This window comes from Microtus oregoni, unplaced genomic scaffold (assembly GCF_018167655.1).
Source record: "Microtus oregoni isolate MIOR12 unplaced genomic scaffold, Mior012 000006F_ref0000085, whole genome shotgun sequence".
NCBI lineage: Eukaryota > Metazoa > Chordata > Mammalia > Rodentia > Cricetidae > Microtus > Microtus oregoni.
In genome coordinates, this window is record NW_024543065.1 from 30672826 (window position 1) to 30686085 (window position 13260).

Consider the following 13260-nt stretch of genomic DNA (forward strand, 5'->3'; position numbering starts at 1 on the left):
TCAAAACTCCCAGGCCACTTTCCAACTAACTCTTACTACTTTAATTAAGCCATAAACTTTTGTTCTATGTTCTGCCACATAACACACATCCAGCTTTTTCCATCTGGTGGCAATTTGCTTTATTTCCTTCTCCTACTTCCACTATCTCCCTGGCAGTCCCGCCTATACCTCCTACCTAGGTTTGTCCATTTATTTCCTCTTACTTCAATCACAGCAATACACGTTCACACAGTGTATACATGCCCAGGTCAAATCTACTTCTTTGTTATGACATATTTCTGTTGTTGCTAGTCATCCACAGAACTGCTGACATTAATGTTATCCTGACATTAAAGAATAGACTATCAGAACAAAGAAATGCAAAAAAAAAAATGGCTAAAATAGTTAACATTTTTATTGCAAAGAAGGAAAACACTTGAAGTTCAAAATAATCAGTTATTTATCCAAAATCACAAGTAACTACAGGAAAATAATATTTATACAGAATATAATCACATTACCTAAAGAAACATATGCCAATCTAAAATATGCATCAAAATCTGGAATAGTTTGATTTTGGATGGTTTCTAAACACATAATCTTGACATACAGTCAAGAAATGTTATTGCTTAATTCATTCCTACTAGAGATATTTCTTTATTGATAATAATTGATACTTAAATGGTTATGTACCCAATAATGATGCATAAATAATTTATTTCACAATGAATGTTTCATGATTATAAAATTCAAACCAGGACACAATATTTCTAAATTTATTAGGACTCTAGCACCATATAAGTATTGACTAAGCTTGGAAAGTATTTGAAGCATATGAGTCTGTGAAATAGCTTGTTCAGTGTATGAAGACTGGTAAATTGAATTGGTGTGAGTTAAACTAAGAAGTTTTTGAAAGTGTACCCATTACATGAATTTTCTGATGCCTTCTAAGACTTGTGCATATAGTAAAGGACTTGCAGCATTTTTTACATCTATAAGGTTTCTCAGTATGAATTCTGTGATGAGTTTGAAGATTTGCATGACGGGTAAAGGACTTGCCACATTCTTTACACCTGTAAGGTTTTTCACCAGTATGGATTCTGTGGTGAGTTTGAAGATTTGCATGACGGGTAAAGGACTTGCCACATTCTTGACACCTATAAGGTTTGTCACCAGTATGCATTCTGTGATGTCTGTAAAGTGTTGACACCTGGCTAAAGGACTTGCCACATTCTTGACATCTGTGAGGTCTCTCTCCAGTATGGATTTTGTGATGTCTGTAAAGTGTTGAGACCTGGCTAAAGGACTTGTCACATTCTTGACATCTGTAAGGTTTCTCACCAGTATGGATTCTGCAATGTTTGTGAAGATTTGACACCTGGTTAAAGGTCTTGCCACATTCTTTACACCTGTAAGGTTTTTCACCAGTATGGATTCTGTGATGAGTTTGAAGATTTGCATGACGGGTAAAGGACTTGCCACATTCTTGACACCTATAAGGTTTGTCACCAGTATGCATTCTGTGATGTCTGTAAAGTGTTGAGACCTGGCTAAAGGACTTGCCACATTCTTGACACCTATAAGGTTTCTCACCAGTATGGATTCTGCAATGTTTGTGAAGATTTGACACCTGGTTAAAGGTCTTGCCACATTCTTGACATCTGTGAGGTTTGTCACCATTATGGATATTGTGATGAGCTTGAAGATTTGCATGACGGCTAAAGGACTTGCCACATTCTTGACATTTGTAAAGTTTGTCAGCAGAATGGATTCTTTGGTGAGCTTGAAGACTTGCATGATGGGAAAATGATTGATCACATTCTTGACATTTTTGTCCTTTCTCTTTGGAAATAATCATCTTATGACTAATGGGGCATGAACATCTGTTGAAGCTCTTTTCATATTCCTTATAGTCGTATTGTGTCTCTTCATTTATATTGTTTATATAATGCTTCTCTTGTTTCTGGTCACGTAGGAGGGAAAAAAGATGTGTGTTATAAGCAAATATCTCTATTCACTTTTCAGGAAAAAACAGCCTCCTACTATATATTTAAATACCGAGTAAACATGTATTGTAGTGCACTTTTGGGTCATTTGTTCCTTCAACTGATAGTTGTGGCAACTATTCTTCCTAGAGTTCTTGAGAAAGAATTTATTAGCATCACTTTATATGTAAGACTTTTCCCCACTAGAAATGCTATGCTACATTTTCAGTCTCATTTCATTGAGAAAAACCTTTCAGTGTGGATCTAAATTGATTAGTTTGTCACAAATATAATTAATAGTGGTGGGAACTCTAATGAATTCTTAATAGAAGAATTTATATTTATCATTCACTTTTCAGACTTTTGCAGATAAAAACATGTTTTAAAACTTTAAGTGCATTTTTTTAGAAAAGGAACATCTTCTGTAAATGTATGAGTTCTAATGTGATGTTATTCACAATAAGGTAGAAATTCTTGACCTTTTTTGGCAAATTTATCTAGGGTGGCTTGTGAGTAAAGATTATTTCAAGTATGACACAACCTTTTCTTTTTGCTCTCATCACCAAATTTTTAAAATATCCTCAAGTGAAAGGTTTCTAGGTCAAAACTTACAGATATTTCAGACTTCAGGATTGGATCTTGTATATTTCCCTGTGCAAGTTGTTCTTGTGTTTGATGGGAATATAGAACTGGAAAATAGGAAATAGTTAATTATCTGAATTAGTACACTAAGTTGAAAATTTTTCAGATATATAAGGCACACCATTTTATAAGTATGGAAACTTTATGCTATGTGGCATAAAAAAATTATGATCATTTTTTTCTAATGAAACAATCTTCTCATTTCCATTAAAGATCTTTGCAAAGCCCAGTGCAAGGACAAAATTCTCCAAGTCTTAGAATTCTCACAAGTGTCAATGCTTCATTCTAACTTACCTTGTTCATTGCCTTCTTTCTCTCCAGTGTTCACATTCCAGGGCTCTTTGCTTTGTTCAAGAGAACTGATCAGGTTTGGTTTTGACACTGAAATACCTGCATGTTGTAACAGACATATGACCTTATCACGGGATAATAGTAAAACACATGGGGTTCTAATACATCTCCATAGTGATTATATAAGAACACATACAATATAAAATTCAAGATATAATTTCCTAATTGCTACCATCTTTTTTATTATTTTATTTTATTGATTTTTATTGAGCTCTACATTTTTCTCTGCTTCCTTGCCTGCCTCTCCCCTCCCCTTCAGCCCTCTCCCAAAGTCCCCATGCTCCCAATTTACTCAGGAGATCTTGTCTTTTCATACATAGATCTACTCTACATGGGAAGTAGAAAAAGTAGTAGAAAAAGCAGTATCTTCTAATATTTTAAAATATTCAAAATAATTTATGATAATATTTTATACCTAGAGTTCTTTTGGAAATTTTTAATGAATCTAAATTAAAATATATTATAAATCATTAAGTTGCAAATCTATATAAACTATGATGTTTCTGAAAGTAAAACATATTATAAAAGTTTGAATGATCAGTGTCATCTCCAGGAGTCAGAAATTTATTGACAAATTAGAGTTACAAGAAATATTATGTTCTACATGATGAACGTCACAATGTTTATTAAATTAGCTTGTCAATATCAGGGAGACAACTTAGGCATAGTTATTAACTAGACTTATATAAAACAATTATGAATAAGTCTCACCGACAGAGAGCATATTACTGTAGGTCTCCAACATGACATCCCTGTACAAAGCCCTCTGAGCAAAGTCCAGGCAATCCCACTCATCTTGAGAGAAGTCTATTGACACATCCTCAAATGTCAAGATTTCCTGTCATGAAAGAAAATGGTTTATCAAGTGCCCAGGTACAAACTTCTTTTTGTATTCTAAGATTACATAAGATCATCATAAAACTTGATTTGTTCTTGATTAGCATTATTCTAAAAGACATACTCTAAATTACGGTCTATATAAAAATCTATGTGACGGAAATATGACAGACCAAGTGAATGAGGACAAATGTAAGCTGTAAATCCACAGGCTGAAATAAGGTATATTAGTGGGAGGCAGGGAGAAAATTTTATGTGCAGTTCCAGACAATATCAGTGTGAATCATCAGTCAAGGGCCTCTACCCTCATGGGAAATCATTACTGTACAAGCCACAAGCTTGAGAAACATGAGCTGTAAAGATGACACCAGGCATGGCTACACTGCTGTCAGCCAAAAATTTGTACAATGTCAGGTGTGTAGTAAGAGGTAGAACTGCTATATCCAAGAATGATGCAAGAGTCTTACGGCAAATGGTCTAATTACATCAGTGGGAACAACCTTGGAAGGGTTGACATCTGTGTGTGTTGAGCTGGAAAGAGACTGATTTCTAAGACCTGATAAAGTTCTGAGAGCACTGTGGGCAAATTGATAAAGGACAAGCGAAGGCAGTAGATTGGGTAGCTGATTCATGGTTTAGATCATCTTTCATCCAAAACTTACTCACCCCTAAAAGTACAGGGTACTTTTTTTTAACTTTTTTTTTGAGAAAAGGAGAAAAAAAAAACAAGTTTCCTCCTCCTCCCAGCCTCCCATTTCCCTCCCCCTCCTCCCACCCTTCTCCCCCTCCTCCCACCCTTCTCCACCTCCTCCCACCCTTCTCTCCCTCCCCCCATTCCTCTCCCCCTCCCTCTCCAGTCCAAAGAGCAGTCAGGGTTCCCTGCCCTGTGGTAAGTCCTAGGTCCTCCCCCCTCCGTCCATATCTAGGAAGGTGAACATCCAAACTGGCTAGGCTCCCTATAGCAATACTGACGAATATCTTGCATATCATCATAGAACCTTCATCTGGTGATGATGGATGGAGACAGAGACAGAGACCCACACTGAAGCACTGGACTGAGCTCCCAAGGTCCCAATGAGGAGCAGAAGGAGGGAGAACATGAGCAAAGAAGTCAGGGCCACGAGGGGAGCACCCACCCACTGAGACAGTGGAGCTGATCTATTGGGAGCTCACCAAGGCCAGCTGGACTGTGACTGAAAAAGCATGGGATAAAACCGGACTCTCTGAGCATGGCGAACAATGAGGGCTGATGAGAACCCAAGGACAATGGCACGGGGTTTTGAACCTACGTAATGTGCTGGCTTTGAGGGTACTTTTCAAGATCCCAAGAAGAGTATTAGGACTGTATCACAATAAGTTACTCAGGGTTAATATGGTCTTATAAAATGAAATTTCAATGTTCCTTCTATTTGTGTTGTGAGGAACAATTTGAGGAGTGTATTGTCTTCTTTGAAAATCTCAGAATTCTGTCCTAGTCATTCTAATGGATACATAGTGATATTTCATTGTACTTTTGAGTTCATTTCTCCAAGAGAAGTAACACTGAACAGCTTTTTCCATATTTACTAGTCATTTGTATACTTTTGAATAAACATTTATCCAAGTCGTTTGCTCATTTTAACTTATCTTTTTGTTAGTTCATTGGAAAAGTTTTTTTAATGTGCTCTAGACATTTACTCTTTTGATATACAGTTTGTAAATATTTTTTCTAATCTAGAAACTTTTTTCACTCTATCACATCCTTTGATGCATGAGAGTAAAGCTTTATCTGCTTTTATTATTTTCATTTTATTTGTATTAGTGGTTAGCCGGCATTTGTGTCTATGAACCATATGCTTGTGGTACCCAGCAAAACCATAAGATGGTAGTGGATCACCTAGAACTGCAGTCACAGATGGTGATGAACAGCCATGTGGATGCTGAGACTTAAATCTAGGTCTGTTGCAAGAGTAGTTGCTCTTAATTGTTGAGCCATCTCTCCAGCCCCCTGTACAGTTTTTTAATATATTTTAACAGTGATGTCTTAAAGTTAAAAAAAAGAAAGAAAGAAAAGAAAACTGAAGTTCCTAGGAAAAAAAACTAATTTATCATCCTATAGGATGTGGCTCTAGTAATAAGCTTTCAAATAGGACCCTGTTTTTCCAAGAACTAATTAAAAAACAGAGGTGGGTCTTGATATATCTAAAAATAAATTCTAAATATCTAACAAAAACAGAATTTCATAGAATGGAAGAAATCTTTATCTTTTCACTCACATTATTGATTTAAACACAGAGCACTAAAAGATAGATAAAACTGACAATAAATAGCTCAAGCATGTCCATACCCTCTTCCAATTAGGGATTTGCATATGTAACAACCTGGAAATTTTATTATACCCCAGTCAGAAAGGCATAGGACTTACAACAAATGTGGAGGGGTGAGAAGAAAATAGAACCATAACTGTATTTTGCTAAGATTGAAAAATGGTGAAGCCATTGTGGACAGCAATATGAAGAATTCTCAAAAAGGTTTGGATGTAAAGAAACATAACCAAACAAAATTCAGGGTTAGGGAGTTCAATCTGAATGGCTACCATTACAAATTATTCCTCACAGAAGTATCATAAACACTGTATATTTGAGGCTGAAAATTATAAAATAATATATTTTATATCCCTCATGTATATAACATTTTGTAATGGATAGGTAAAACAGTTCCATGATGATACAAAAAGATTATTCATTATGATAACACCTCCTTCATCCAGCCATACAGCAATATACAAGGTTCACCATCCTCAAACCAATGTAGGTGATACTCCACATCTATGGATATAAAGAGAGATTTCACATGATTCTTTCAGGAGGTATAAGAAGTGTGTTTAACCAATTAAATATCCCTTATTAATGCAAATCCTGAAGAACAAGGCTCAACATACTTCATACTTAGTATAATAAACATTTCAGGCTGTATGATGATCAGAATGATGGAGAATTCCAAGGAATTTCTAATAAAAGGAATAACACAAATATAATGCTGTAGAATTAACCAAAGGATAAAAATTAAAAAGAAATAAAGCAAAAGGTCATAAATTAGGAAATGAAGGAGTCAATCTGCCCTGTGTTGGAGAAAATGTGATCCACTCTTAGGCCAGAACTCTCCACCTGAACAAACAAACCTAAAGCTCACAAAATAACCAAAGGACTAGAGGTGATAAGATAATAAAATGTCTTAAGCTCTTGAATACATCAAGTTTATAGACAAAGACACTATATAAATATTTTTATGTAGTGCTAGTTCTTCTATACTGACTGCATTATGGTGCCTCGTTTAAATTTTTTTCATGCTGATTCTTTGAATGCAGCTTTTTCTGCGTACAGAATTACAGTGCGATACTTTATCAAAGCTGTCTTATATTAATCAAATTTGTAGTAGTTTGGGGGAATTTAAGTTCTTAGATGAGAATTTTTTCTAGAAAATAAGTATCTATGTGAGAATCTTTTATAGAAAGTAAGCACTTAATGAGTATTTTATTCTAGTACATAAACCATTGTTTTGATACATTCTCCTAACAAAGTACATATTCTTGGAGGTATTTAATAGAGAATTCTCATGAAAGACTTAATAAATTTTGTCACCTTTATTGGGGTTTCCATATATATTATACCAAGATTTCATTGATTTACAAAATGCCTTTTTATATTGACTTTAATTGCAGAACTTTTCACAAATTTGTATGAAGTAATAAATTTTGTGCCAAGCATACCACACTACTGACATGGAGAATGGTTTCCTGTACTTTTTACTGTCTTCCCTCTGAAATGTTTAAAGGACTGTTTAAAGCTACAATGAATACAAAATATGGGAAAGAACTGCATGACTTTCAGTGCATATCACTTTATAGGATTTTATCCTCTTTTTAGATTAAACCTATGTTTCAAATTTGATGAGAACATTTTTATAACAAAATCAATGGATTCTCAAACAGTAACTGGCATGAATTGAGGTCTATTGAGAGAAAGTGAAAATTTCATGATAAAGAAGAAATATAGTTCTTATCCCTTAATATTTACAACCAAATGTATGGATATAGTTAAATTATACATTGTGACTCAATTAGATATATCTGTTAAGCACTCTGGTCATGCCAGATTTTGTGTACAAATGTAATACCTTTGAAAGTAGCATTTCTGGATGAAATTAAGCTGAAAGCATTTTAGTTTTCTCTGAGTGACCAACAATAACAAATTCAATGTGTTTCTTGTAAATGAGTATGCAATTCTGAGTTTTTGCAAGTTTTAATATGTAACAAATTTATGACATAATTATTTGAACCTATTCTGTTTACATACACAAGGTTTAAAAATATCCAGTAAGCTATTTAAAAGATAAATAATTTACCTGCACTACTGCACGAGACAACATACAGAGATAATAAACGAAAACAAAGTTCAAACAGGTTTCCTTACTGAACAAGAATGAATAGGAGATAATAGCACAAAAAGGGGGAATAAGTTTTGTTGGCATATAACCCATTGTATATAAAACTGATGACTGTGGACTCGAGGCAGTGATGGACTACAACAGTTGTCCATAACTAAAAGAGTAAATCATTGTAAAATACTTATAGAGCTATTCATTTTTTTTCAAACTTGCCAGAAAATATCCATGATTCAAATGAAAATATGACTTAATATTTTGGAATTTTTTCTTTTAAATATCTGTTTCATAAATTTCTTTCCTTGTATTGTGTCATAAATATTTAGTCTATGAAGACATGTTACTATGGGAATGATTTAAAATTTTTTAAATTAAAAAAATACTATTGATCATGCTGTGTGTGTGTAGATTATAAATATAAACCTACACAATACACAAGATAATGCCTACATAAACCACTGAACAGAGAGAAGTAGAGCTGGTATCTGTGTAGCACCTTTACCACTCTCTGAATCTATAGTGCAGGAAGGTAGTCTACATACTACCAAGGAGAAAGATAAACATCAAGTCAGTCACAAACTCTTTGATCTACATTGCTATTTTGTCCATAAGGTATGTTAGCATAATGGTGTAACAAGGCTTGTGGGAGTAACAAGCCAAAATTTGATTGAATTTAAGAATAACTCCAGGGCCAGGCGGTGGTGGCGCACACCTTTAATCCCAGCACTCAGGAGGCAGAGGCAGGCGGATCTCTGTGAGTTCGAGGCCAGCCTGGTCTACAAGAGCTAGTTCCAGGACAGGAACCAAAAAGCTACGGAGAAACCCTGTCTCGAAAATTAAATAATAATAATTATTATTATTATTATTATTATTATTATTATTATTCCAGGAGATGAAACCGTACTTCACACTGTTTGGGTGACAAGAAACCGATCGAAAGTTAAAAAAAAAAAGAAATAAAATTGCCCCTAAATGACCTTTTAGTACACTGTAGATACTCATGGATCAAAGCTTTGTTAAGTCCTGAAAAGAGAATATTCCTCCTGGAAAAGTTGGAAAAAACAAATAGAGAGTCTCACAGCGAGACAATATTCAAAGAAGGATAAACACTGGAACACCATGGAATGGGAGGTCTCAATCAATACCTTCAGAGCCCTCTAGAAGAGGAGAAAGGTAGTGTATAAGAGCCAAAGGGGTTGGAGAATACAAATACCCACAATGCCCTCCTGCCTTAAACAGACATCCATCTACCTCAACTGGATTGAAGCACATATAAACTAGAGGAAACTGAGGCAGCATACACAGGGTGTGCAATTTCTGCACCAGATTGGATCCTAGAACTGAAATAAGAAATCTACACATGCAGATAGATATGAGTCTATTTTCATTCTTCTACAGGTTGACATCCAGTGTGCCAGTACCATTTGTTGAAGATGCTTTCTTTCTTCCATTGTATACGTTTAGCTCCTTTATCGAAAATGAGGTGTTCATAGGTTTGTGGGTTAAAATCCGGGTCTTCTATACGATTCCATTGGTCGACTTCTCTGTTTTTATGCCAATACCACACTGTTTTCATTACTGTGGCTCTGTAATAGAGTTTGAAGTCAGGGATGGTAATGCCTCCAGAAGTTCCTTTTTTGTATAAGACTGTTTTGGCTATCCTGGGTTTTTTGTTTTTGTAATAGCCAGAACCTGGAAACAACCTAGAAGCCCTTCAATGGAAGAATGGATGAAGAAAGTGTGGAATATATACACATTAGAGTACTACTCAGCGGTAAAAAACAATGACTTCTCGAATTTTGCATGCAAATGGATGGAAATAGAAAATACTATCCTGAGTGAGGTAACCCAGACCCAAAAAGATGAACAAGGGATGTACTCACTCATAATTGGGTTCTGGCCATAAATAAAGGTCAGTGAGTCTATAATTTGTTATCCTAAAGAAGCTAGATAAGAAGGTGAACCCAAAGAAAAACATATAGCTATCCTCCTGGGTATGGGAAGTAGACAAGATTGCCGGGGAGAAAATTTGGATCTTGGGGGTGGGGTGGGAGGGGGGTAAGGAGAGATGGGGAGAGAAAAGTAAGAAGGGTAGGATGGGGAGAACTTGGGGAAACGGGATGATTGGGATAAAGGGAGGTTGGATAGGGGAGCAGGGAAGCACATATCTTAATTAAGGGAGCCATCTTAGGGTTGGCAAGAGACTTGGACCTAGAGGGGCTCCCAGGTGCCCAAGGCGAGGTCCCCAGTTAGTTCCTGGGCCAGCTGAGGATAGGGAACCTGAAATGACCCTATCCTATAGCAATACTGACGAATATCTTGCATATCATCATAGAACCTTCATCTGGTGATGGATGGAGATAGAGACAGAGACCCACAATGGAGCACTGGACTGAGCTCCCAAGGTCCCAATGAGGAACAGAAGGAGGGAGAACATGAGCAAAGAAGTCAGGACCACAAGGGGTGCACCCACCCACTGAGACGGTGGGGCTGATCTATTGGGAGCTCACCAAGGCCAGCTGGACTGTGACTGAAAAAGCATGGGATAAAACCGGACTCTCTGAGCATGGCGAACAATGAGGGCTGATGAGAACCCAAGGACAATGGCACGGGGTTTTGAACCTACGTAATGTGCTGGCTTTGAGGGTACTTTTCAAGATCCCAAGAAGAGTATTAGGACTGTATCACAATAAGTTACTCAGGGTTAATATGGTCTTATAAAATGAAATTTCAATGTTCCTTCTATTTGTGTTGTGAGGAACAATTTGAGGAGTGTATTGTCTTCTTTGAAAATCTCAGAATTCTGTCCTAGTCATTCTAATGGATACATAGTGATATTTCATTGTACTTTTGAGTTCATTTCTCCAAGAGAAGTAACACTGAACAGCTTTTTCCATATTTACTAGTCATTTGTATACTTTTGAATAAACATTTATCCAAGTCGTTTGCTCATTTTAACTTATCTTTTTGTTAGTTCATTGGAAAAGTTTTTTTAATGTGCTCTAGACATTTACTCTTTTGATATACAGTTTGTAAATATTTTTTCTAATCTAGAAACTTTTTTCACTCTATCACATCCTTTGATGCATGAGAGTAAAGCTTTATCTGCTTTTATTATTTTCATTTTATTTGTATTAGTGGTTAGCCGGCATTTGTGTCTATGAACCATATGCTTGTGGTACCCAGCAAAACCATAAGATGGTAGTGGATCACCTAGAACTGCAGTCACAGATGGTGATGAACAGCCATGTGGATGCTGAGACTTAAATCTAGGTCTGTTGCAAGAGTAGTTGCTCTTAATTGTTGAGCCATCTCTCCAGCCCCCTGTACAGTTTTTTAATATATTTTAACAGTGATGTCTTAAAGTTAAAAAAAAGAAAGAAAGAAAAGAAAACTGAAGTTCCTAGGAAAAAAAACTAATTTATCATCCTATAGGATGTGGCTCTAGTAATAAGCTTTCAAATAGGACCCTGTTTTTCCAAGAACTAATTAAAAAACAGAGGTGGGTCTTGATATATCTAAAAATAAATTCTAAATATCTAACAAAAACAGAATTTCATAGAATGGAAGAAATCTTTATCTTTTCACTCACATTATTGATTTAAACACAGAGCACTAAAAGATAGATAAAACTGACAATAAATAGCTCAAGCATGTCCATACCCTCTTCCAATTAGGGATTTGCATATGTAACAACCTGGAAATTTTATTATACCCCAGTCAGAAAGGCATAGGACTTACAACAAATGTGGAGGGGTGAGAAGAAAATAGAACCATAACTGTATTTTGCTAAGATTGAAAAATGGTGAAGCCATTGTGGACAGCAATATGAAGAATTCTCAAAAAGGTTTGGATGTAAAGAAACATAACCAAACAAAATTCAGGGTTAGGGAGTTCAATCTGAATGGCTACCATTACAAATTATTCCTCACAGAAGTATCATAAACACTGTATATTTGAGGCTGAAAATTATAAAATAATATATTTTATATCCCTCATGTATATAACATTTTGTAATGGATAGGTAAAACAGTTCCATGATGATACAAAAAGATTATTCATTATGATAACACCTCCTTCATCCAGCCATACAGCAATATACAAGGTTCACCATCCTCAAACCAATGTAGGTGATACTCCACATCTATGGATATAAAGAGAGATTTCACATGATTCTTTCAGGAGGTATAAGAAGTGTGTTTAACCAATTAAATATCCCTTATTAATGCAAATCCTGAAGAACAAGGCTCAACATACTTCATACTTAGTATAATAAACATTTCAGGCTGTATGATGATCAGAATGATGGAGAATTCCAAGGAATTTCTAATAAAAGGAATAACACAAATATAATGCTGTAGAATTAACCAAAGGATAAAAATTAAAAAGAAATAAAGCAAAAGGTCATAAATTAGGAAATGAAGGAGTCAATCTGCCCTGTGTTGGAGAAAATGTGATCCACTCTTAGGCCAGAACTCTCCACCTGAACAAACAAACCTAAAGCTCACAAAATAACCAAAGGACTAGAGGTGATAAGATAATAAAATGTCTTAAGCTCTTGAATACATCAAGTTTATAGACAAAGACACTATATAAATATTTTTATGTAGTGCTAGTTCTTCTATACTGACTGCATTATGGTGCCTCGTTTAAATTTTTTTCATGCTGATTCTTTGAATGCAGCTTTTTCTGCGTACAGAATTACAGTGCGATACTTTATCAAAGCTGTCTTATATTAATCAAATTTGTAGTAGTTTGGGGGAATTTAAGTTCTTAGATGAGAATTTTTTCTAGAAAATAAGTATCTATGTGAGAATCTTTTATAGAAAGTAAGCACTTAATGAGTATTTTATTCTAGTACATAAACCATTGTTTTGATACATTCTCCTAACAAAGTACATATTCTTGGAGGTATTTAATAGAGAATTCTCATGAAAGACTTAATAAATTTTGTCACCTTTATTGGGGTTTCCATATATATTATACCAAGATTTCATTGATTTACAAAATGCCTTTTTATATTGACTTTAATTGCAGAACTTTT

At 35.2% G+C, this 13260-nt stretch overlaps 2 protein-coding genes across 2 annotated transcripts in view; both read right to left on the reverse strand.

The window, feature by feature from the left end:
- The window catches only part of LOC121449752 (zinc finger protein 208-like), a 163917-nt gene extending 162419 nt beyond the window's left edge, over positions 1–1498 (reverse strand). The window contains exons 1-2 of the mRNA XM_041654436.1: positions 1473–1498; positions 970–1388 (exon numbers count right to left, since the gene is read on the reverse strand). Of these exons, the coding sequence (XP_041510370.1) occupies positions 970–1388; positions 1473–1498 (445 nt within the window). The remainder of the gene's footprint in view (positions 1–969; positions 1389–1472) is intronic.
- An 814-nt stretch (positions 1499–2312) lies between these two features.
- The window catches only part of LOC121449753 (gastrula zinc finger protein XlCGF26.1-like), a 37420-nt gene continuing 26472 nt past the window's right edge, over positions 2313–13260 (reverse strand). The window contains exons 4-7 of the mRNA XM_041654437.1: positions 3669–3795; positions 2901–2996; positions 2577–2653; positions 2313–2324 (exon numbers count right to left, since the gene is read on the reverse strand). Of these exons, the coding sequence (XP_041510371.1) occupies positions 2313–2324; positions 2577–2653; positions 2901–2996; positions 3669–3795 (312 nt within the window). The remainder of the gene's footprint in view (positions 2325–2576; positions 2654–2900; positions 2997–3668; positions 3796–13260) is intronic.